The 26,067-nt window shown below is 42.0% G+C and overlaps 1 protein-coding gene across 3 annotated transcripts in view; it reads left to right on the top strand.

Moving 5' to 3' along the window:
- The window catches only part of cntn1 (contactin 1), a 455,514-nt gene that overhangs the window by 287,915 nt on the left and 141,532 nt on the right, over window positions 1–26,067 (top strand). For all 3 annotated transcript variants that reach the window (XM_033037676.1, XM_033037677.1, XM_033037678.1), the window contains 2 exons: window positions 13,460–13,618; window positions 14,958–15,107. In XM_033037676.1, coding sequence (XP_032893567.1) covers window positions 13,460–13,618; window positions 14,958–15,107 — 309 coding nt within the window. The remainder of the gene's footprint in view (window positions 1–13,459; window positions 13,619–14,957; window positions 15,108–26,067) is intronic.

The raw sequence follows: 26,067 nt of genomic DNA, 5'->3' as shown, positions 1-26,067 counted from the left end.
AAACTCAGCAGGTCGGTCAGCATCTGCGGAAAAAGAGTTAATGTTTCGTAAAGAATACCCTTCATCGTAACTGAGAAAGTAAGACAATAGGTGAACCCAGGTAGTAAGGCAAGCCAAGGCGAGGGATGGCAGTGAAGTGAAGAAAAGGGATTTCTGTGATTGGGTAAAATAATAGCAAGCTACGATGTGGAGAACTATATTCTGTACTCTGCATCTTTCCCTTTGCCCTGTCTATTGTACTTGAGTTTAGCTTGATTGTATTTATGAAAATATTATCTGATTTGATTGGATAGCATGCAAAAGAAAGCTTTTCACTGTACCTCATGACACATGGCCACAATATGTGTCATGACACATGACACCTCATGACACATGACCACAATAACCCTTGACCTAATTTGGCAATTAAGGGGCATTTAACCTGTTGGCAATGTTGCAATGTCTTGGTAAGGTTATATAGTCCAGCTCAGCGGGTCAGACTGTACAAATGAAAGGCAGAGGAAGAGAGGAATGGTTGGCAAAAATGGTCACTCCTGATACAAATAGAAAGAAAATACAAGGTAGCTAAAGTTGCACAATTCATTCTTCTTGCTCGTGTCCGGCCATCTTCTATATCACGTCTTCCCGGTCGGTCAGTGACGGTTGACGGTCGGTGGTTGCAGAATTGGCTACTTCAGTCAGTCACTGTGGTACAGTTTCTGTCGTCAGCATTGCCCGGGTTGCGCCACGTGGAGGCTTCTGCTTGCATCCCGCACAATTCATTGAATCCAGCAGGACTCAATCTGAGGAAGCCTTTCTTTCAGTCTGAAGAAGGGTCTCGACCTGAAATGTCACGTATTCCTTTTCTCCAGAGATGTTGCCTGACCCAGAGTTAGACCAGCATTTGTGCCTGACTTCAGATAGACTACTTAGCTGGTTGCACTGCCAATTGATGACAGACTATCTTGGATAACAAAACTTTCTTCATGAAACAGATTCTGATTTGTTTAAAGCATCACTGAAAATCGGACAAATCAACTTTTAATAGAGCTGATCGGGTTTACAGATCAGCATGTATAAGGCTATTGTAATAACTAATTAAACGGCGGATAAGATGTGGCAGGTTGTTAGTCACCAAAAAAATGGAGCAGTGAGTGAAGTAGGCCTCATAAGTTACAGCTTCGGTTGTCACATTTTGGACCACCATTTCCTGTAATATAATCTGAGCACCCAAGGTAAATAGGATTAACTGAATTTAAAAAAAAGAGTGTGAGAAAAACCATGTCTTACTTTCACAAGCAAGTTAATTAAGAGGATGGAAACGTGGTGTGAAACTTCCTGTGAAGAAACTCATTTACATTTAGAGTAGTGTGGGCAAGCTGGCTTCAATTATGTCCTCCATTCAATGGTTTTACTTTGCTGGAGTGGATGTCCAATGAGAAGGGTTAACATCTGCTCTGCTGAGGCAAGGTTTACCTTGTGTGTCTCTTCCCATCTACTCCTGAAGCTTTTCCTACCGATGTACAGATGCTCTCCTCACAAAATCATGACATGATCAGTCTTGAATACCGACAACAGAAGATAACTGATCTTTGGTGATCAGTTTCTTCCAACTTCACTTCCTCCATGCAATTCCTGAAGGTGTTTGGGTGACATGGGTTGCGTTCCCATAGATTTTTCCAGTCCCGCTCAGTGCACACGTTAACCACAAGTTGCTCATGTGTAAAGTTAAGCAGTAAACCTCGATCAACCGTGGTTGATGAAGTCAAGGAATAGTGAGTGCTAGCAGAAATCCATGGTAATTATTGCTTTTCTTCCAGTGGCATTCAGGCTGGCTTGAGATCCCAGTTGCAACAGTATTAATTTGGATTATGTGTTGTTATTCTTTAGCTGCATACATTCATTTTGGAGCACAGTTCTTGAGGGCGGCACAGTGGCGCAGCGGTAGTGTTGCTACCTTGCTGCATCAGAAACCCGTGTTAGATCCTGACAACAGGTGCTTGCTGTACGGAGTTTGTACGTTCTCCACGTGACCGAGTGGGTGTTCTCCGGGTGCTCCGGTTTTCTCCCACACTCCAAAGACGTGCAGGTTTGTAGGTTAATTGGCTTCGGTAAGTTGTAAAATTGTCCCTAGTGAGTGTAAGTTAGTGTACGGGGTGATCACTTATTGGCGTGGACTCGGTGGGCCGAAGGGCCTGTTTCCACAATGTATTTCTAAAAGTCTAAAAAAAGGGTAATCAAACAACATTATAGAAGAATTTAAATGAGTACTTTAATCCTTAAGAAATAGTAGACCACAGTGCTGATAAATCATTTGTCGAGATGGGAGCTTGATGGTTGGCATGCACATGTTCCTGTTCTATGACTCTATACATATATACGGATAAGTCAACAAAGAGATTCACAGTGCCATCACCAAGATAGATGTGCAGTTGTCACTAACCAGGCAAAAGACCAATCTCCTGCCTCAAAAATCTGATTGAATGTTTTGAGGATGTTCCAAAGAAAATTCATGAAGACAATTCACTAGATGTACATGTGGACTTCATCAAGACTTTTGACAAGGTCCCGTATGTTGGGTTGGTCCAGAAGATTAGAGGACATGGTATCCAAGGAGTTTTGGCAAACTGGATCCAAAATTGTCGTGGTGATAGGCAGAAGGTAGTAGATAAGGGGTGTTTTTTTGACTGGAAGTCTGTAACCAGTGATATACCACGGGCATCGGTGCTGGGACTTTTATTGTATGCCGTACAGATAACTGTCTTTGATAAGCATGCCTGTGGTCTGAGAAGTAAGTTTGTTGAATGGTGAAGTTGGAGATAGTGGGGACAGTTGCCTAACAATTCAGAGAGACATAAATTGGCTGGAAAGTTGGGCGGAGCATTGGCGGATGAAATTTAATTCAGACAAGTGTGGGTAAGCTTTTTGGGTTGTCTAATATTGGCCAGGCATATACAGCAAATGGCAGGAACCTATAGAAGTTATTTTCCCTGCATTCCAATCAACGAATTCCTCCAGATCCTACCAATCATTCTACATTGCCATATTGATGCCAGCAGTGTAATACTGGAATAGTTCAATTAGAGCATGGTTTGGCGCATGCCAGAGTGGTGCATGGCAGAGATACTATAACTGAAATATTGTCTCGCCCCAGAGCCTTTTCTCTACCCAGTGTTGTATGCTGTTTCTGATATTCACTTGGAGCCCGTCAAATTAGTGGAAGACTAGCTTCAGTGATAGTGAGTTGATTGTATTGCATTGTCTGGAAGAGGACACAGCCCCAGGAAAGGGCAACATATTGAATGCAAGGTGAAATTTAAACTACATTGTCAAAGGTTATAAAGGCAACGTGTTATTGATTGGGCCATTAAAAAATGGCGAAGTTCTATTAATGTGTAGCTCGGCAATGAAAACTGTGATGAACTTGCAATTAATATTGTTAATTGCTTGGCAGCCCTACATATAGATCCAGGCAGGAGAGAGGGGGTAATTTCAAAAAGGCTAATGCCACGTATTTATCGCAACCACATTTATCTCGCCACATCTTTTCATGTCTCAGTTATCTAAGACAAATGAGGGAAAGTCTGTCTGGAATTTCCTCTCCCATGGGTTGAATATGTCTCCCACGTTAGCGACCATTTATGGACTGAATCAGGAGAGCCCGTGTCCTCTGGCTGCTGTTCAGTTCTACAGTTTAATTAACTCCTTGCGAACTGGGAACAGCACTGGGGGCTCCTGCTATTTAATTTTCCACCAAGTTCCACAGTGGGAATTTGGGAAGTTTTGAAATTAATTTGAAAATACTTACAGGCTGTCCATGGGTTCAGAACTCTCAACATAGGCATTCCCACATATGAACAAACTCCCATAATATTATTAACTTCAAATGTTTGACTTATGTACATACGATTATTCTAATTACTCTCTCTCCCTGTTTTAGTAATTGTTCTTTTTCATCAGTCTTATGTGCTTTTGATGTTGTTGGATGCAATACCGTGGAGGTATTCTTTCCATACTGAATGGTTTTTATGAACTTTCTGACCTACGGACAAAGTTGACTTACGGACGTCTGTAAAATGGATCCTGTTTATTAGAAAGGGGCGATCCAAATTCTCTCAGAATGTCATTTTCCGTGTATAATCATGGCTCATAAACATTAAATTTTTTTTAGGCAGACGGATAGATACTTGATTAGTACGGGGATCAGGGGTTATGGGGAGAAAGCCTGAGAATGGGGTTGAGAGAGAAAGATAAATCAGCCATGATTGAATGGCGGAGTAGACTCGATGGGCCGTTCAATATAATCTTATAATCGGCAGCTGGAAGCTTTTTTTGATTCTTTACCAAGATTTGCTTTTGTGGGCTTGTCCTGAATTTGCAAAGAACATTTAAAGAAAACTTTAGTGAAAGAGCTTTTGTGATAATTTTCCTATTCTTGCTGTTCTAAAGATAGGATAGGTGACCAATTAATCTAGATGTTACCTTATCATTCATAGCAAGAAGGATAGACTTGATATACTGTGTGGAAATAGGCCCTTTGGCCCACTGAGTCTACATCGACTGCGATCTCCCCATACACTATCACTATCCTACACACTAGGGGGCTATTTACAATTTACAGAAGCCAATTAACTCTCAGACTGAAGAAGGGTCTAGATCCAAAATGTCACCCATTCCTTCTTTCCAGAGAAGCTGCCTGTCCCACTGACACTCCAGCATTTTGTGTCTATCTTCGGTGTAAACCAGCATCTGCAGTTCCTTGCTGTACCTACAAACCTGCAAGTCTTTGGAATGTGAAATGAAACCAGAGCACCCAGAGAAAACCCACATGGTCATAGGGAGAATGTACAGACAGCACCCGTAGTCAGGATCGAACCTGGGACTCTGGCACTGTCAGGCAGCAACTCTGCCACTGTGCCGCCCTTGGAGTTGAACATAAATACACAAAGTAGGCAGAACTCCTAAACATCTAAGTAAACTCATAAAGAATCTTTTTCATGCATTACTATAGTGTGTTGTGCCCTGTTTATTCAGTGCAACCTGGAGCAGTTCATAGCGTTACTATCTTCTCTTCACATCAAAGGATTTCTGGTGAAAAGCCATCAACACCTTTGAGTCTCATCTGACAAAAACTGCAGGCTGTTTGCCAGATGAGATAACAAACTGTGACCGTGTGTGACCACCGCCCTGCTTCCCACAGCCTTCTGCCGCTTTTAGTCTGTAACTTCATCCAGAGGTCAGCCCTCCTCATTAACCCTTGTGCAAGGCGAAAGACAAGCGTGGACCACAAAGTAAACTTTTCCATCCCTGACCCAAGACTTACTTTCCCCAAAAGTCAGTAACACCAAAGCAGAGGCATTAAAGCTCGAAATTGAGGAGCCTTCGTGTTAGCGGAGTGTGTCTTTCAGTCAGGCAGGCCTTTCAAATACCAAAAGGAATTGGTTTGGAATCCATTTAATACTTCCCTGAAGTCTAACTCAAGCAGCTGCTGACACTCAAGTGAAAAACATGGTGCTGGTGTATGACGAGCTGAAAAAGGATGAAACATGCAGCTCCAGGGGGTGGCTACAAAACAATAGCCTTCAGTCTGGAAACAGACAGGTGCAGTGACCTACTGCGAGACTGCATACCTCAAGTGAGAGCAGACCTGCTAGATATTTAAGTGGATAACTGAAGTTGTAGGTTCTGCCATGTATAAATCAACAGGCATTCCACAATGGACATAGTGCGTGCCAAGCAACAAGCAATCTAATTATGACACAAGGATAGACACAAAGCACTGGAGAAACTCAGCGGGTCAGGCAGCAGCTCTGGAGAAAAAGGATGGGTGACGTTTCGGGTTGGGACCCTTCTTCAGAGTGAAAGTAGAGAGGAGGGAACTGGAGGTAAGAAAAGGTCAGAACAAAGCAGGGCAGGCAACAGATGACTAAGGAATGACCCATTGTTGGCTGGGGAAGTGGTGATAATGAAGGAATACAATTATTTTTTGGCTGAACACATGCTCAGTCTGCCTTGGCCGACACGATCTATCTTCAGTATAAACTAGCATCTGCAGTTCCTTTCAATGGAACAAGCTGCCGGAGGAGGTAGTTGAGGCAGGGACTATCCCAACATTTAAGAAACACATAGATAGGACAGGTTTGGAGAGATATGGGCCAAACTCGGGCAGGTGAGACTCTTAAGCTGAGACACATTGGCCGGTATGAGTAAGTTGGGCCGAAGGACCTGTTCCACGCTGTATGAGTATGCTCTATGAGTACACATGACACAAGGGTACATAGTTATATCGAGAGTAGTTTGTTATGCAAAAGAAGACTTGAGGCTCTGGCAATGCAAGGTGCAGCTATTGACAGGTATTGAAGATGCTGCATATCTCCCGAGATGTCAGCTAATTTGACTACATGTTCCCCAGTTAACGAATGCACAGCATTCTCTGGATGCCCTAAGCTCTGTGAACCCTGACCCAGAGCAATATATTCACTACCCTCACACCCTAACCCAGGAACACCTAGCACATTGGCCCGTGTGGGCAAGTTGGGGCCTGTTACCACACTGTATCACTCTATTTCCTTTTCCTGGAGGATGATGTGTGATACCTGATACAGCCTTGGAGCGAACAGATTTAACCAAGAAAATCTAAATATGCTGCTAGAACAGTGAAAGTAAAGGCTTAGTAGGGGGTAGAGGTTAGTCCGATGCAGATAGGTGGAGGTTCTTCACCCCGTGTATGGGAAGTGAGTATAAAATGGCACAAGTAAGGGCAATCATCTATTGCATTTCCTCTACTCTACCCTAATGTCCAATCATCATTTCTAACCCTCATCGGCCACACAGCCCAAACCCCTTCTCTCCAATCACAAGATATCCATCCAGCTCTTTCCCTGAAATCATCTATGCTTTTTGTATTACTCTGTCTCCTTGATGTTTCAACTTTGAGGGAGCTATGGACCTGGACCCCTAGATCCTTCTGTGCATCAATGCTGTTAAGGGTCTTGCCATCAACCATATGCCTTCCCCTTACATTCAACATTGCAAATTGCAACATTTCCACACTTGCTCAGATTAAACTCCATTTGCCGCTTCTCTGCCCATTTTTGTAGTTGAGCTGTATGCCACTGTATAATTTTACAACCCTCCTTACTATCCGCAACTGCAGCAATCTTTGTGTAGTCTGACAACATACTAACCAACCAATCTACATTTACATCCAAATTATTTATAGATATATCACAAACAACAGAGGTCCTAACGCAGATCCCTGCAGAACTTCACTGGTCACAGACCAATCAAACTAAACCCTTCCATCACAATTCTGTTTTCTATCAGTAAAACAGTTTTGAATCCATATGACCAAGTCACCATGCATCTTAATCTTCTGGATCAGCCTACTATGGGAGGCTGTATCAAATGCCTGTATCAAAATCCATGTAGTCAACATCCACCACCCGTTCCTCACTGGTCACCTTCATCACCTCCTCAAAAAATCTTGATCAAGTTAATAAGACAGGATCTGCAACATACAAAGCCATGCTGACTGTCCCAAATTAGCCTATTCCCTTCCAAATGGGAGTAAATCCTATCCCGGGTATCAGTGGTTATGTGGAGTAGGCAGGAGAATGGGGTTGCGAGGGAAAGATAGATCAGCCACGATTTAATGGTGGAGTAGACTTGATGGGCTGAATGGCCTAATTCTGTTCCTGGAACGTATGAAGAATCCTCTCCAATAGCTACCCTACCACTGACGTGAGGCTCACAGGTTCTCTGGATTATCTCTGCCTACAGTCTGTATGTTTTTCTCTCTTTTTTTAATTTTTAGTTTGTTTAAAAGTATGTTTTGAAGGATTTTTTTTAGTATTTTTATGTGGGGGAGCGGGGTAGAGTAAGGGGGAAACCGTTTTGCAGTCACTTCCTGGTAAGGATGTGACTATTCTCCAAGTCACATCTTCGCTCCTTCCCCCCCCCCCCGCGGCCTACCAACTCAATTGGCGCGGCCTTTCCTGCCGGGGACCGGACCAAAGCTTCAGCAGTGGTGTAGCATTGGATTCACAGCGGAGCGGGCAATGCATTACCTAGATCGCTGTTTGAAACTCCAGAGTGTTGGGCCTGCTGCTTCAACATCGTGGAGCTGTGGTTTGCAGAGCTTCCAGCGCGGGTGGCGCTGACTTCGACATCGTGGAGTCCTGGGTTCCCTTTGCCGAGGGCCGCCAGCGTGAATCTCGGCCCAGCTCGGCCTGTGGACTTCGGGAGCGGCGGTCGGAAGTGGCCGATTCGGAAGTCCAAGTCGCTGAGAATGTTCTCCCGTACCGACGTTGGAGTTCCATCATCCGACGAGCGGGCCTGAACATCGGGCTGCCCGTAACGGCGACAGCGAGGGGTTCGGGAGCCCCCCAACTACGGGTGAACAACAGAGGACAACAGAGGAGGATGACTGAACTTTGGTGCCTTCCCTCACAGTCGGAAACTTTGATTCCACTGCGTGGGGATGTCTATGTTAAAGTGTTCTGTGCTCTTTTTAATTCGTATGGCTGTATGGTGACCACAAATTGGTACATGTGACAATAAATGTCTCTTGTCTCTTCCCTTCTCAAATTAATGAACAAGATTGGCTACTCTTTGGGACCTGGACTGCTGCAAGACTGTTGCAAAGACTTTCTTCATGGTTCCTGCAATCTCTTGCTCCTCTTATTAATCTGACCTAACCAAACAGACTGTATATGTGACGTGACTGTCACCTGGCCAGGCTCATTTCCCAATACCAGGTCCCAAAGATGTAAAGTATGTCAGGTTAATTGGCGGCTGTAAGTTACCCAAATTAATGCAAGAGGTTGAACTGTCTATTCAAAAGCAGTGGGGATTTTTGTTGAAATGTACTGTTCTAAATCCTGAACATATGAAATATGAAGGCTGACACAGTTATATTTGTCCACTCACTGACCCCCACGTCTTTAGATTTCCGCCTTAATGAAGCTCTTTTGTTGGTTTTATTTGGTGTTTCATTCTTTCATTAACATTTTTTCCTCCCTTGTGGTCTGGAAATAACATACCAACACATGTCATTCATTGAGGATTATATAAGGAAATCTGAAGTTCAGGACAATTAAAAATAAGCCAGAAACTCTGTAATATGGACCAGATTTCACCGGGTGTAACTCGACAGTCATTATGACACAGTTAAAAGTTAGATAAATACTACATTGCCGTTTAAAAGCTTAAATACAATGAGTTACTAAACTGAGGGAGAGGTGCAGGTGCTAGATTTTTGTAGTGGGAGAACCTTAGTGGAATTGCCTGCATTATATTAGGTCGAAGTGGGATGCTTTGATCCATATCCAGGGGCAATCTGTCCTTGTGGATCTGGGCTTGCATACATGCGGGGAAAGTACCTATTATGGTATATTCTTAAGGATGATCCATCGTTTGAGAAGGAGGAATTCATATCCCGGGCTCATCCTTATGAATGGGGGATATCTAGAAACTCACTCAATCTATGGCACACTGGCACAGCGGTAGAGCTGCTGCCTTACAGGGCCAGTGACCCAGGTTCGATTCCAACTACGGGTGCTATCTATACGTTCTACCTGTGACCATGTGGGTTTTCTCCGGTTGCTCCGGTTTCTCTCCCCCCCCATTTCATAGATATACAGGTTTGTAGGTTTATTGGCTTCAGTAAAATTGTAAGTTGTCCCTAATGTGTAGGATAGTGTTAGTGCACGGGGTGATCGCTGGTCGGCGTGTACTCAGTGGGCCGAAGGGCCTGTTTGCATGCTGTATCTCTGAAGTCTAAAGTCTATTGTAAAATGATGAATTGAGAAAATGTTTTGGTTACAGCCTAGGCCGTGTAGAAGACTGCTACCAGATCTCATTTTATAAAGAGCGCACATTCACCCAATATCCATTGACCACATGTTTAAGAAGGAACTGCAGATGCTGGAAAATCGAAGGTAGTCAAAAATGCTGAGAAACTGGAGAAGTGGGTGAGGCAGCATCTACACATTGACCACACATGCAGTGCCCTTCAGATTGCTGGGCTGGGCTTTAATGTTGAGGCCAACGGTGATCACCATTTAATTGCAATAAGATCAACAACTAGCAGCAATCACATATACACTGTGAAAAGCAGAAGTCAGGAATCTTATCTTTATTTCCATTTTCTTTCTTTGCTTACATAATTTGGATGATTCGCTCTGAATTAATTAAGGAGGTGCATGATAACTTGACCTTTAAGCATGGCCCCAGATGCGCTATGGCTGGACAGTGCTGTTGGATAGTGCTTTACCTGGAAGGTTCAAAGTAAAAGCTCTTTCAGCTTGTTCAGAAGTAGCAAATGCCTGGTACTGTTTATTATTTAGAATGAAATATCTGGTACTGTTTAGTTTAGTTTAGAGATACAGGCCCTTTGGCCTACCGAGTCCGCGCTGACCATCGATTCATGATGACTCCCGCACATTAACACTATCCTGTACAAACTAGGGACAATTTCACATTTATACCAAGCCAATTAACCTATGTCTTTGAGTGTGGGAGAAAACTGAAGATCTCGGAGAAAACCCACGCAGGTCAAGTGGAGAACGTACAAACTCCATACAGTCAGCACCCGTAGTCGGAATCGAACCCAGGTCCCTGACGCCGTAAGGCAGCAACTCTACCGCTGCGCCACTGTGCTGCCCAACTCAATGTATACATGCTCATTTACCACTCCTTCATTTGCAAATAAAGAGAACCTGCTTCTGGGAGCTGGACATTGGGATTAAAGTTTTCTTATTTATTTCTTATATATTTTTCAGTTTCCACTTTTCTTGCTCAGGGTTTAATACTTAAAGATCCTTCTTTGTGCAAAGATTTAGACCCTTGATTCACTTGTATTCTCTGGCTCAGTGGTAGTTTTTGATATTCACACTGGAGCAAATTGACTGGATTAAAGGCATTCTGCAAATACTCGTTACTGCTTCATGGAACTTGGTGGCATAAAGAAAGGAACTCTTGGTGGGCCTTCCTTCCAGCAGGTAATCTATACCAGCCACAAGCAAGTGAGTGGTGGGCTGACCACTACCTTGTACTAAACAGAGAGCTGTTGTCATTATGTACCTGCCGTGTGGTTCTGGCGGATGAGGTTCTCTGCTGGTCATATGTCTGCGCAAAATGGCACCAGAGGATATGTTGGGTGACGTGCTGGGAAAAGTGAAAGCTACCTTGAAGATGTTGCTCATAAGCAGGTATCGGTCAACTTTCATATTTAGCCCGTCAAACCTCACCCCTCATTTGAGTCAAGTTGGGCAACTGTTTGTCACTGCCTTCCCAAGTGCACTGTGCAGGGTTGAGAGTTGGGGCTAGGAGAAGTGGTAGCAGAGGGCAGTTACACCTGACAAGCCCAATGGGGAACCTACAGGTTATGCCATTGAGTATGGGAGACCCATATTCCTTTCCTTTTGGTCACAGCAGATGGTATATCATCTGAGTTGGTGATGTGCCTTGCTGCATACCATGAGTGTTAGAAGGCAAACATTGTCCCTTGGCTAGTAGTTGGTTGATCTGAGGAGCACTTGTTGGTTGTTCTTTGCAACTGGAAGCGTCAACAATTATGTTGAAAGACTTCTGTGCCATAATGGTTTGGCAGCCACATCATTCTTTAAAGATGCCATTTCGTCATCAATCCTTATTCGGTAGATTTAATGCATTCCTTCAATTTTATTTTTCTTTACTGCATGTATACTCTATGAGCTTCACGTGAATAAGGAATTTAATTGCACCCTTGTGTATATGACAATAAACTAATCTGTATTACCACTAGAACATTAGGAAACACAAAAAGCTATTTTCCCATTAAAAAAAATTAACCCGGTGGCTGATGATCGACATGGACTCACTAGGCTGAAGGGCATGTTCCTGAGCTAAATGACTACATGACTCTCAGCATACATCCCAATCCCTCCTTTCTTAGCTGTCCTTTTCCCCATATCCCTCAAGCCTCTCTTCCCTGGGATGATATCCAGTAGTCTTGGATCTGTTGGCACTATCATCTTAGTGGCCAGCCGTGTTTGGGTAAGGTATTCTGGGATGTAGGAAGGTGTGCCACATGGACATTCACGTGTGCTGCTGTCCTTGTCCTTCTTGGCGGAAAAGGGGACTCAAGTTTGAGAGGTGCTGCAGGAGTAGACGGCAGGACATTTTGTAAAAGGTGCACATTGCAGCCACTGGACACTGGTGATGGAGAGAGTGGACGTTTAAGGTGGTTGATAGGATGCTAATCACGTGTACTACATTCATCTGGGTGGTATATGGTTTCTTGCATAAGTTGTCGGCGTTGCAGTCATCCAGGCAAAATGGAGAGTATTTTGGCATACCCTGGACTTGTATCTTGCCATTGATTGAAAGGTTTTGGGATATCAGAAGCTGCAGGATACCCAGCCTCTGACCTTTCCCTGCAGTCAAAATATTTATATGGTTGATCTAGTTGAACTTCTGGCCGGTGGCAATCCCCAATATGTTGATAGTGGGGGACGCAACATCAGTAAAGCCGTTGAATGCCAAGGGTAGGTGGTTAGACTCAATCTTGTTGGAGACATTGAATGCCCGGCAGAATTGACTTCAACTTGGCAGTCCTAATGGTTTATCTGTTATTGTTTCATCTCATTCCGCATCAAATGTTTTCAGCTCAAGTTAATCTGTAACTAATCATTTGTTAATAATAGAATAATAAAATTGTTTACAGCATGGAGGGAGGCCATTTGACTCACCATGTCCGTGCCGGCACTCCACCAGATTAACTCACCTGTTCTCCCCACTAGTTCCTTCTCCAAAGCCTTGCAATTTTCTTACCATGTAGTTATCTAGCCCATTCTGAAAGGCCTCTGTAAACGGGAATGGAACCTGCCTCCATCACATCTGCAGACAATGCATTCCAGATTTCAAACACATGCTATGAAACAAAAACATTCTCTACGTGTCACTCTTAATTGTTCTTTATTCGATGTTTTGACCTCAAATCTTTAGCTCTTTCGCTCAAAAGACCCTGTCCACTCTCTACAGACACCTCGTCATCTTCTATAGTTCTATCAAATCTCCCCACAGACTCTATTTCCTAAAAAATATATCAGTACCTGTCTTTACCCTTGTGACTGTCATCCCTCTTCCTACAAACCTTTCTCGTAAATCTTTTCTGGGCCCCCTCAAATGCCTTGACATCCTTCCCATTGCGAGGCACCCAAAAATGAGTACAATAATCTAGTTGAGGATGGAAAAGTGTTTTATAGAAGTTCAGCAAGACCCTGCCTGTTTTTATGCTCTGTAGTTATGTTGATGAGGCCCAGATGGTGGCAAAGGATGAATAAAGTCCCAGTATTTAACTGTTGTAGCGAATTTCCAGCAATTTGTACAACTGGGGCGAGAATGCTTCTTATCTTTCACTGGAAGCTGCAATGTTTTGCCAGCATTGCGTGACCCACAACTCCTTTACCCTCCCCTGTGTGATCTCTTCCTACAGGTCCACCCGGGCCCCCTGGAGGAGTGAGAATCGAAGATATCCGAGACACCTACGTGACTTTGACCTGGAGTCGAGGGACAGATAACCATAGCCCAATCTCCAGGTACACTGTCCAACAGAAGATTTTGGATTCTATCGATTGGAAAGATGCCAAAACAGGTCAGTCAGAACACACTGATACTGGGAATTTGATTGAACAAGACGGGCAAGGACAAAGATATTACGGTTTTTCATTAAATTGGAACTCAAGTGTTTATACAATTACTTTACTTTAGTACTTTAGAGATGCTGCATGGAAGCCTGCCCTTCGGCCCATCGAGTCCGTGCCGGCCGACCAGCAATCTCCTCCGTACACTTGCACTATCCTATATACTCGGGATCATTTACAATTTTAACCAAAGCCAATTAACCTACAAACCTGTAAGCCTTTGGAATGTGGGAGCAAACAGGAGCGCCTGGAGGAAGCCCATGTGGTCACTGGGAGATTGTTCAAACTCCGTATAGGCAGCACCAGCAGTGAGGATCGAACCCAGATCTGTGGCGCAAATCCACTGCTGTGCCAGTGCCACGCCTTTTCTATTTATTACATTTCATATGCTACAGTGTTAACAAATGTAGCATTTTGATCACTTGGATGAGGGTTATTAAGGAATTTGGGGTGACAGTGGTAAATTAGGAAATATATTCCCCTTGTCGCACACTAACTGATGTGTTTCCATAAGTTTTTTATTATATGACTGAGTACACTCCTTGGGAAAGTGAAAGGCAAAATGGAGAACTTTTTCTTCACCTATCAATGCCAAACATGTGCCTATGAAACAACTACAGGTTGTCCTCAACACCATATGTTTGGCCCCATTGCAGTTTAGCCACTTTAGCCACAAAGATTGATTCCTTTCCTGTCTTGTGCTTTCAAATATAATCTTCAAGTTCACTAAGCCATGGTTGGTAATTTCTGTTGGTAACGCTTTAAAAAAACATGTACAGTTGATCATGAGGATGCTAGTCAGTAGACTACTCTGTTGATCGGATATTTAATAAAGTCTTGAAAACTTTATCATTTACCTGTGCACTGTGGACAGCTCGAATGTATTCATGTATAGTCTTTTTGCTGACTGAAATACACGCAAACCAAAGCTGAAGAACGGTCTCCACCCAAAACGTCACCTATTCCTTTTCTCCAGAGATGCAGTCTGACCCGCTGAGTTACTCCAGCTTTTTGTGTCTAATCTTTGGTTTAACCCAGCATCTGCATTTCCTTCCTACATGCTTTTCACTGTACCTCAGTACACACGATGATAATAATATACTAAACTAAACTTTTTCCTACCTCAACATCCATTCCTAAATCCCATGATATAATTAATTCACTAAACACGCTATCAAAGTTCATGTTGATTTAGCTAAAGTTTAATTTCAGCAGTTTTTCTCATGCTTGAAGTCTTTGGTGCTGGTCGTCAAGTTTGAAACCCTTCTTTCTATCCTTTTTTCTATTTAGATCCCTACGATATAGAAGGGAACATGGAAACTGTAAAGGTTGTGGATTTAATCCCATGGATGGATTATGAATTCCGCGTGATTGCGACAAACACCCTGGGAATGGGAGAACCCAGTATGCCATCACCCAAACTCAAGACAGCTGAAGCAGGTGAGTTGCAGGCTGCAGCCATACGTATTTTGCAATCTGACACGAAACATCACCTATCCATGTTCTCCAGAGTTGCTGCCTGACCCACTGAGTTACTCTACCACTTTGTGTCCTTTTTTTTGTACGCCAGCATCTGCAGTTCCTTGTGTCGCCGTATTAATGCCTGATGCCATCTAATAGATTATTATGCAAGTCCTGAATTATTCTCCAAATTTCGTGAGCGAGAATGCTGTAATCAGATTGTGTGGGAAGGAACTGCAGATGCTGGTTTAAACTGAAGACAGACACAAAATGCTGGAGTAACTCAGCGGGACAGGCAGCATCTCTGTAGAAAAGGAATGGGTGACGTTTCAGATCGAGAACCCGAAACGACATCCATTCCTTCTCTCCAGAGATGCCGCTTGTCCTGCTGAGTTCCTCCAGCATTTTGTGTCTATCTTCGCTGTAATCAGGTTGCTTGGATGGCATCAAAATTACATCAGTGATTTGGAGTTTCAGCAATATCTGATTGCAAATCAAAGATCTACCATTTCACCTCCCCCAACTTCCCAATTTTTATTTCTTCCTATCACCCTGCTTTCCTAAGTGAGGAGATTGTCGTGGTTTAGGAGTCACATCATGTCTGTATCAGAAGTGTCTCCAAAAAGTTTCATAATAGGCCCACGCAGCCTGCTCTTGTACTCCACATTCTGTAGTGCTTTGACATTTTGTGTGGTAAGTTAGCATGGTAATTCCGAGCATCACTCAAACAAGATGCTCTGATTGTAAACAAGTGAATCTCTTGATGGCACAGAAATTCTTCTCACAAATTACACCAGTCTGTTTGTTGCACAATAAATGATTTAATCAAATTGTATGTATGTTATTTGCAAAAAAAGTTAAATTCAAACTTGTTAAATTATTCAACAATTTGAAGTGACCTGTCTGAAATAAGAGCATTGAACATTCTGAGTTGCTAATTAGTTGTGGCCACTGTGCCATTAAAATAATGGGTATTCTGGTCTGATCCTCTGCTCCTTATCTACCATTGACTTGAATGTAGCTTAAATATTCATTGAAGCAATTGTTCGAATTGTGAATACGTTCACATCATTTAACTTTCCTAACCTGATGTTCACCATATTTTTGAATAAAGAAGCACCCACTATAATGAAAAGTTGAAGTGGGAGTTGAAGAATGTTTAATTCCACTAAGAATTTATTATTTTATAATTATATGTGTCGTGGCTTCACATTGTATTGCTACTGACCGATGGCTATTTGATGCATAATGTCAACAGCTAAATGGAACTTGAGAGCAAGTAGACTCCATCTTATTCTTATACAGTGTTTGGTGTCCAAATCACAGAATGAGCCCAAATAGGGAGTCATGTATGCCAACACGCAGTGGTTTGCTGGTTGAGTTATGGTAGTAGGTATGATGAGTTATGATTGACCAAAGCAGGAGATTAAAGGGCTAAAGAAAATAATGTATGAATTATTTTTTATTACTGTGTGATTCCGATGAACTATTTGCACCATAAGAAAACCTGGTTCTTGTCATACATGGAAAGGCAGAAACAGTTCCCTATTTGGCTTTCTTTCTCTGTCATCCTCTTGTTACCAAAACAATTGATATCAATCAATCATTGGTAACAATTGGTATACAAAACAATTGCAAGCCATTTTTCAGGAATCAATACTTATACAAAAATGTACGTTGACTTGGCTTGAAGTAATTGTTCTTAGGAAGGGGAATATCTCGAAGGTGTGCTCTCTGTATTCAGTCTTACGCAAATGACGTGTAAACCAAGGCTGGTCGTTGCTGGTTGTTCTGAGACTTGCACTCCCATCTCGCTTGGTTTTGTCTTTCAACAGTCAAATTCCAAGCTCTGAGACTTATTTAAATCTGCAGCCCGAGTAAAATGTTAATGAATGGAAATAAGAACGACTGCCATATTTCGCACACCTGGTGCTCGTAGATGGGAAAAATTGCAGCCCTCCGCAACTTAGAGGAGAAGAGCACACTGAAGATGTGGAATTCAACGCCAGCCTGATCTTGAATGTCATGACTTGAAGAGTCAGCAAGCTCCTCTTTCCAGTTTCGTAGCAGCCGTTTCGTTCGGTGTCACTTTTTAACGTAATTCCACATAAGAGGGATTGGCTGTGGGATGAGTACAAAATGAAGATCCCAGTTGGTGTTCGATGTATTTCTTCAATTTCTCCATGATAAATCCTCACATTCATAATTTATGCGTTTTGATGCAAACTCAGACGTATCTTCTGAAGAAGCGCTATGTGGCATCTTTTATCTTGCAAGTGCATAAGTTGATTGTGTAACTAGGGAACTTGTGTAACCAATCTGTTCTATTTGAGTTACTCCATCTTGCACGGTCCTAGCCTCAATAATGTTCTGATGTTGCCAGTGGGCTAGGATGAGGAGAGTGGGAATATTTCCAGCACTTCGCAGGATCAGTATCCGTTATTATTGCGTGATGCATTTGCTGCTTATTTGGAAAAGTACTACAATTTTTAACCTGGAAATACAGCACCTTGTGCCCATCAGCAAAGTGGGAAATAATACAGTACTGCTGTACGGTCAGAGAGGTACCGCATATTTTTAGTGAGTCAAAATTATTTATTGTTATATATCCTGAAACAGAACAATGAAATTCTTACCTGCAGCAACAAAACAGATATGTTTACATAGCTTTCTGTAAACACTCTAATAAACAATAAAAAAGAAGCCCAATAGATAAAAAACAGACGATAATAGTGCAAAGACATAAAACAATGTCCCTAAGTTCTGTAGTTCGGAGCTGTTGGAGGTTGTAGTGTTTTCATGTTAGTTCCATTGTCATTTTTAGCATCTCATAGGGTTGTACCATTGTAAAGCATCATGTATGATTTTGCAAAATATGCTCCAATCACGTCCTTGCAGTGTCATCTTCTGCACCGTCATTTCTCAAGCTAGTGAACGTTAAGGACTTTACTTATAGAAATCCGAGGAAGGAATTTTCCAACTTTGCATCAGCACGTAAAATTGTCTCCCTCCTGTTCAATCAACTATTCTCTAGGAGGGATGAGAGAAATTGTCTTGCAATTTATCGCGCAACTTACATCGGTAATATTTGTGTCTGTTTTAATATGTCACAGTTGAGCTTTCTTATCAGGGTACATTTTGCTCTGTTATTTAATGTGTATTTGTGCTTTATATTACAAATGAATGCATGTGCATTAACTGCAGGTCACGTAATGTAAAGAGACTGGCATTGCAATCTGGTTGAGTGTAATCATAGCAAGCCTCACCAATTGCATCCATTGTCAGCAACTGGGTCATCCACTTTAGTTTTGCTATCATCGTCAGTATGTGTATTTGGTCCCTTCCCTTTGGTACCTTCTAGATGTGGTAGAGGTGTGTAAGGACCGAGGCACATTGTTTGTTGTTCGCCAAGCAATATCATGGAACTTTTAAATCCTAACCACAACTCCTTAAGAGTAAAGAGAGCATGAAAGCAGAAGACTAACAGCAAGCACCTCAGATAGCACTGGTCTCTCCCAGTACTGCACAGTATTACCAGCCAAGATTTTGTGCTAAGTTCTCTACAGTGGGCCCAGAATCTGTAGACTTCCGACTCAGAAGTTGGAACCTTCCAATTGAGCCATTACTATTACCTTTTAGCTGAGTATTGAAAATGTTGCCATGTGAAGAAGACTTGGAATGGTGTGTCCACCTCTCGATGGAAGTAAATGACAGCGGTGACAACTCTTTGAAGAGCTGTCTGGAATCTGAAATTATTAAGAAGGAGGAAGACCAGAGGGTTAAGATTCAAAGATAGGCGCAAAAAGTTGGAGCAACATCCATGGAGAAAGGGAATAGGTGACATGTCAGGTTAGAACCATTCTTCAGACTGAAAGATGGAGGGGGGGGGGGGGGGGAATGGAAGCGACAAAAGGCCAGAACAAATCAGGGCCGGCAACAGATGACCTCAGGAAGGCTGGAGTCCATAATGACTCATTGTTGGCTGGTGAAAATGTGGTAAAGAGAGGGATATAAGGATGCGAAGAGTGGAATCTAGCTTAGTACAATCAGTAGATGGAGAATCCTTCAGGCAAAGCCAAGAGAAGTGAATATCATTGCCAGCAGAAGCTCCCTACCCCCACCTGTTGTACCGAATGACTGGGAATCAAAAAACTGCAGATGCTGGAAATCTAAAATAAAAACAGAAAATGCAGGAAATAATTACTTGATGCTTACAAACTTAAAGGCTGCTGAGTTACAAAGTTAATGTATTCAGCTAAATCATTTAGGCATGGGTGACAAGTTTGGCCAAAAGATTGATGGCAATATGAGCAGTAAAGAAGCCAAAATAAAATGAAATCATGAATATAAAACATGAGCCAAATTCTGATTCATTCTCAGTCCTTATATTTGCCTCCTTTTAGGACATGTGTAGCCAAATCTAAAATCAAACATATTGCTGCTTTCAGCACATTCTTCAGGCAGTAATGAATACCATCCACACCCTTTATGTTTGGCAGCAGTATGTTCATATTGTTTTCCATTATATGGAGAACAAGAGCTGCTTTTTCCAGGACTAAGGCAACTTTCATTCTGCTTTGCTGTTTTCAAGGGGGGAGAAGGAGAACACTTTTGAAAGTATTATTATGTTATCAGTTCGAATGGTAACATGTTATAGTAGGAAACATAATGATAAAATATATTTATATTAGTTGGTGGTTTTGTGCTTCAGAATTTCAGCCGAAAGATGGAGAACGTATTGAGCACCTATTTTTAATCATTGTTAATGGTTTGCATCAGTTGAAGGATGATTAATGCCAGTCAGTGGTGCTTGATGCTGTTGCTGTCATTTATGTGGACTGGGTGTGATGCTCCGTTATAAGTAAGGGTAGGGTCTAAACCATGTGTTCCAGCCATCAAAGTAGGTGGCTGGCTTGAAAAACCATTTGGGCTCCTTTCCTGCCTATCCACTTAATATTCCACTGAGGAAAAAAATGACCCATTCATTTCCTCCTGCCTCAGGTAAGCCGGATAATTTAAGACCTGACTCTAACGAGACAGCGAGCAATGAATCTACCCAATGAGCTCCAGCTGTGGAATGACCCTCGAAGCAGAAACATGCATCACCTTAAGTGGTCTTATTTCATCAGGCCTTCTCTATGATTGAAGTTTATAAAACAATCGACACTTGGAAATCCTTTACAAATTTAGAGCAAATTAGAAATACACCACCCTTCATCTCGGTTGTTTGATGAGCAGCTCCCCATCATTTCTGTTGTAAAAATTGTGCCACTGCAGTTTTTAGATTGTATTTAACATAAGGGTGACTCTTTCTTGACCACAACCCATACCCTTCCTTGTTTTTAACTGCTGAGTTTCAAACATTCCCTTAACGCACCAAGGTCATCTACTTTGCTTTGCCATGTGTGTCCCGCCAAAATTATGCAGATTCTGCTTTCACCGCTCTTTGAGGAAAAGAATTCCAAAGATTTACTATCCTACTTACTTCCTAGGGGAAGTGGCTAATCAGTCCATCATGACTTTGGTAACTCCAGAGAGCAATCACACCATCCCCTTTCACTTGCTGTTTCCCCATAGTCATTTCATTTGTTTTAACTCCAGTTCTTATTCAGTTCCCTTTTTGAAGCCAGGATTGAATCTGTTTCCATCATCGTCACCTACCATGCCTACTACTCTAAAGATCCTCTGCCTAGATCCAGATCGTGTTTGAGCTATTATTTATTTTTAGATTATAGAACTTTTTGTTTCCACAAATCAATGATTTGAAATCGAAACTCTAAACTAAAACCAATACTTATTCAAATGAAAACAAAAGCTAAAGAATGAATTAAATTATCGTGGATTGCAATAACCTTTCAGAAAGATAATCGATATGATCTTGTATTTATTCAAAATCCAAAATAATGCCAGTCATAGAAAGTTAAAAATTTGTATTGTTTTGCAATGGCTTCTTTTAGTTTTGTTCAGAACGTTTCCATCATACCCACGCTAAGTTGGTTACTTTTTTGATCTTTAAAACCCAAATTGGTACCCTTGTTTTCCCGACCATGTTTGAGTCCAACCAATAGATCCTTGCCTGGCACAGTATCAAAGTGACTGTCATCAGTGTAACTCACAGGTTCCTTTGACAATCTATTTCTCCTTATCCTTCTGTACTTGTCTGCTGTCTGGCACAGTGTACCACAGCATTCTTCTCCATTGCTTCTCCAGCATTGTCTAGCTGGGTGACAGAAAATGCTGCAGTAACTCAGCAGGACGGACAGAATCTCTGGAGGGAAGGAATTGGTGACATTTCGGATCGAGACCCTTCTTCAGACTGATCTGACTGTCCATGATTGTCCAGCTGGGAGTGTCCCCACTGTCCCGGTTCTCTTCTTATCCATCCAGGCATAGCGGATGCATACAATACCATTACCTGAATACAATACCATTGTAAAGAATACAATGATTCTTTTCCACTTCTGCACGATTATCTGCAATATGAGGCAGAAATGAAAAGAAATGACAAATGACTAATTTCTATCGCTGGTACTAGACAGAGGAACTGGCAGGTTGAGAAAGGAATTCTTAAGCATATGGGTTACTGGGTTGCAGAAGGAGGAGGCACGAGAAGATCCGCAATTCCGTGTCCCTCACCATCGTCCAGTCCCGCCTCAAGCCCCATCTCTTCACCTCTGCCTATCCTTAGCCCCACGTCCCCCTCCCTTTTCATCTGTGCATTAATTGCCTCATATTGTGTTTTGAATTGAATTCTGTCTTTACTTTGTGTACTAGTCATGTCTCTACTATTTTTTTCATTCCCCTTACATGTTTTTCCTCTACCTGCTAAATTTTTGTAAGGTGTCCTTGAGACTCTTGAAAGGCGCCCATAAATAAGATGTATTATTATTATTATTATTATTAAAAGCAAGAAATGTGTTGAATCTTTATAAAACATAGGGTACCCACAACATTCTAGAGAGGGTGCAGAAAAGATACCAACATCATTGCAGGGATGGTTGTGATATATGTATCATACCACAGTATACATCTGTGAAAACAGGATCTGGTAAGAAGACTAGGAGGGGGGGGAGGGGGGGGGGGGGGGAGGACGACTGAAGGCGAGAAAAGGGCCAGAACAAATCAATGCTGGCAACAGATGACCTCCGGAAGGGTGGAGCCCATAATGGCCCATTGTTGGCTGGGGAAGATGTGATAACCAGAGGGATGCACGGATGCGAACAGTGGAACTAGTAGGGCAACTAGCGTGAGGGATGGGGAGGGAATGCAGGAATTACTTGAAATTAGAGAAATCAATGTTCATTCCGCTGCATTGTTAGCTGTCCAAGCGAAATATGAGGTCCTGTTCCACTAATTTATGGATGGCTTCACTCTGACAGTGGATTGTTGTAATAATCCCTCCCACCATTGGCCAATGTTGCTTTCCAGTCCAGCAGCATTCAAGGTTTAACATTCTATCCTTTTGAATCCCTCCCTACCCACAATGTTCTCTACTTTAATAATCATTTCTAACCATTCAGTTCCTCTGTTCCTTCAGTTCTGGCTTTTTGTTCATGTCCAACTTAAGATCTTCCCGAAATCCAGCCCTTTAACAAAGCATTTGGTCATCGACCATGAAATTGTGCAGTGTGAATTGAATTTTGTCTGCTTACGCTCTGTGAAGCAGCTAAGGGCGTTTCACAATGTTATAGGCTCCACATCATTGGAAGTTGTGAAATAAAAATAACTCTTGCTCCTGTTCACAGAGCTCATTAAAAAACAAACCTTGTGTATTGAACACTTTAGTCTTTCCAGGGGGTTTCATGTATTGAAATTAAAGGGATGTAGCTGCACTGACAAAGTTTTATAAAGAAGTATATGTACCGTTGCCGATCCAGTGGAATTAATTCTCTTCACGTCAATATGTCAAGGGTTTACTATTTGAGTTCAAATGTTTTCTGAAGTTTTTGCGAGCTTGCTAGAGTGCTGTGTAATGAAAAGACAAACATGTTGGGGAAGTGGCAAGAAAATAGGTCATGTCGGGCCAAGGAACGTATTGTACTTGATTTATTGGTCTTCTGAGGTATTGCCATTTCAACTCAACATCAGCAAGCTTAGATGTTTATTCATCTAACTTTAGGCTCTCATCCTTAATAAGAAATGTATAATAACTGATGAGATTATACTATAGGCCTCCTAATCTTGGGAAAACAAGATTTGACAATAGTTTGACTGAATAAAAAAATATTAGCTAGTAGGAGCTAATAAATGTAGACGGATTATGGAAAGATGTAAAGTCAACAGAGTTGTTATGGTGGGTGACTTTTACTTCTCCAATATTGGACAAGGACTTCCTTAGTTTGGGGACAGCAATTACCATCCTTAAATGTTACGGTAGTTATTAATAAGGATAAGTCTGGAGCCTTGGGTGTGTAAGTTGTGTTTGAGGGTGGGTTCTCTTCACATCGAGGATCGCCTGCTGGTCTCATACAAGCTTGCTGATGAATAATACTTCTTTAAATACCACACGTGTAGGAAGGGAAGCAAAATGATGTTACACCACACTTTGCAGCCTAGTTTTCTTTATTTAGACTTTGCAGTTTTGATTAAATATTGTGGGTTAAATATTCCCAGGTTATCTGAACCAAAAACAGTGTCCAGCCAACACTGTACATCTCAACTGTTACAGACTCTAGAAATATTTGCAAATATACACGGTCTTGTCGTTCCATAATTTGTCCAAAACTATTCAAGAGAGCTTGCCATAATGTGTTCTTTCTAAGACAAAATAATTTTAATTTTCAGAGATAGTATTTGAACAGCCCATCGATTACCCATTCACGCTAGTTCTATGTTATCTCACTTTCGCATCCACTCCTTACACCAGGGGCAATAGATGGAGACCAATTAACCATGGAACCCAGAGCACCCGGAGGAAATCCATGTGGTCACAGGAAGAATGTGCAAGCTCCACATAGACAGCACATGAGATCAGGATCGAACCTGGGTCTCCAGCAACGTGAGGCAGCAGTGCTACCAGCTGCGCCACTAAACCATTGTGGTTGTGTTGATCAGATATACAGTTTAGCAGTGGGTCAGAGCTAAAATATTTTGAATCCTAAAAAGGTGAACATATTGTGGAATTTAATATTCTTTTGTTTTGGAAGTGAGGTATTGTAGGGGTTTGCATCTCAACTCATGATCATTTTTAATAGGATGGGTTAACAAATATCACAATGCTGTCATTATCAGGGGACAACTATTTCTTTGTGCATTCTATCAGAATTGTCTACATTATAGGCAACTCCCATCCTGCTGGACCATACTTTGCTGAGAATGCCTGTCCGTTTGAGGATGCTTCCTTAAGGTCAATGTCCTCTGTGTCAGTTTCATAAATTGAAGAGAAATCGAAGGAAGTTGAGCCATGTCTCCCTTGTTTCAACACATCCCCGCATCAACAACCTGGCAGACATGATGGCAACTTTTAGCTCATCAGAAGTCTGAGAAGGAGGATTGTTTTTTTGTTCAGGTTTGAGAAATCTATCTGGAAAAGGGGCCCAAATTGTCAGGCGCAGAAATAACTTATCCAGTCCAGCGATCAAAATGCATTAGTTTATACCCACTGCAGTAGCAAAGAGGCGGACGGAGTTTCACTGAACAGATACTTGAATATATTGCAGCATGAGTTACCCTCAATTGCTTCTTTGACAGAGCATTAGTGACAAATTAGTAACAGCTACACTGATCTACACAGCCAACAGTTCAGCAGCAGCCAAGAGGGGATGTAGTCTTTCATGGTCTGCACTGAGTCTTTGGAATGCTAAATGGTGACTATTGTATTATTATTATGACTCCTTTTCCTGTGATTTTAGAGTATCAAATGTTGGTAGAAGGAGCAATACAGATTGTGTTGATGAGCTGGATCCAGGTTTTGAGGGAGATCTTTAATGTTGCTGAAAGCATAGCAATCTGAGAATAAAAGTCCAAGTGTATACATTTTGAAAGAAATTGATAAAACACATTGAATTGAAAGTGAGTTTTAATCATTTCTCACCACTACATAAAGTCCTTGAAGGCCAGGAAAGTAAGCTGTTCTGTTGAGTTCTACCATAACCTGAGCAGTGACTTTAGATGTGTGACCCAATCGAAGGCAATTCCTGAAATGATATGTTCAGGTTTCTATTAAGTCAACCTTTGCTGATGTTTTGGGCAAAACACTTAATTCTAGTCACTGGATTTGATAGATTTTTGGCATTTCTTCCACTGGATATAATTTCACATCCATTCTTGAACAGCCTCCAAATAGTGACTGCATTATTTGATTCTCAGTAGAGTTCCATTTATAAACAGGGAAAATGTAAGGAAGCTGGGCCAACCTATGCCTAACTTCGCCCAATAGTTTGTTGCTGAAGTTTTCAAATGGCTTAAGTCTGTGCAAACTTGCAGTAGTGACTTTTGTCTGCTGCTTCTGATGTACTTTAAACGAAGAACTTAAGTACGGTTCTCAAACTGAGGGTACTTCACAGCCAGTGAAGTATTTTGGAATTGTGGTTACCATTGACAATGCAAGCAATGTCAAGAAACAATTTAAAAAAGGAGTATTCAGTGTCCTGGCCAATAGATGTAAACGCCTCAAGATTATTTATTGTGAACACAGTGATTCTTAGGGTCCATGCTGCGAACAAATAGGCTGCTGAAACTTCTCCCTTCCAAAATATTTCATATGCTTTGGAGTACCCTGAGTTTGAGAACTGTACTTCATCAGTCTGAAGAAGGGTCAACCCGAAACGTCACCCATTCCTTCTCTCCAGAGATGCTGCCTGTCCCGCTGAGTTAGTACAGCATTTTGGGTCTATCTTCGGTTTAAACCGGCATCTGCAGTTCCATGCCACACTTTGTATGTGAATTTCAGAGAGTGGCTTGAAAAATTGTTTCCCACTGAGCAATAGCTATTACCTGA

The sequence above is a fragment of the Amblyraja radiata genome, chromosome 19 (assembly GCF_010909765.2).
Source record: "Amblyraja radiata isolate CabotCenter1 chromosome 19, sAmbRad1.1.pri, whole genome shotgun sequence".
Taxonomy (NCBI): domain Eukaryota; kingdom Metazoa; phylum Chordata; class Chondrichthyes; order Rajiformes; family Rajidae; genus Amblyraja; species Amblyraja radiata.
This window is presented reverse-complemented; position numbering and strand designations above follow the sequence as displayed.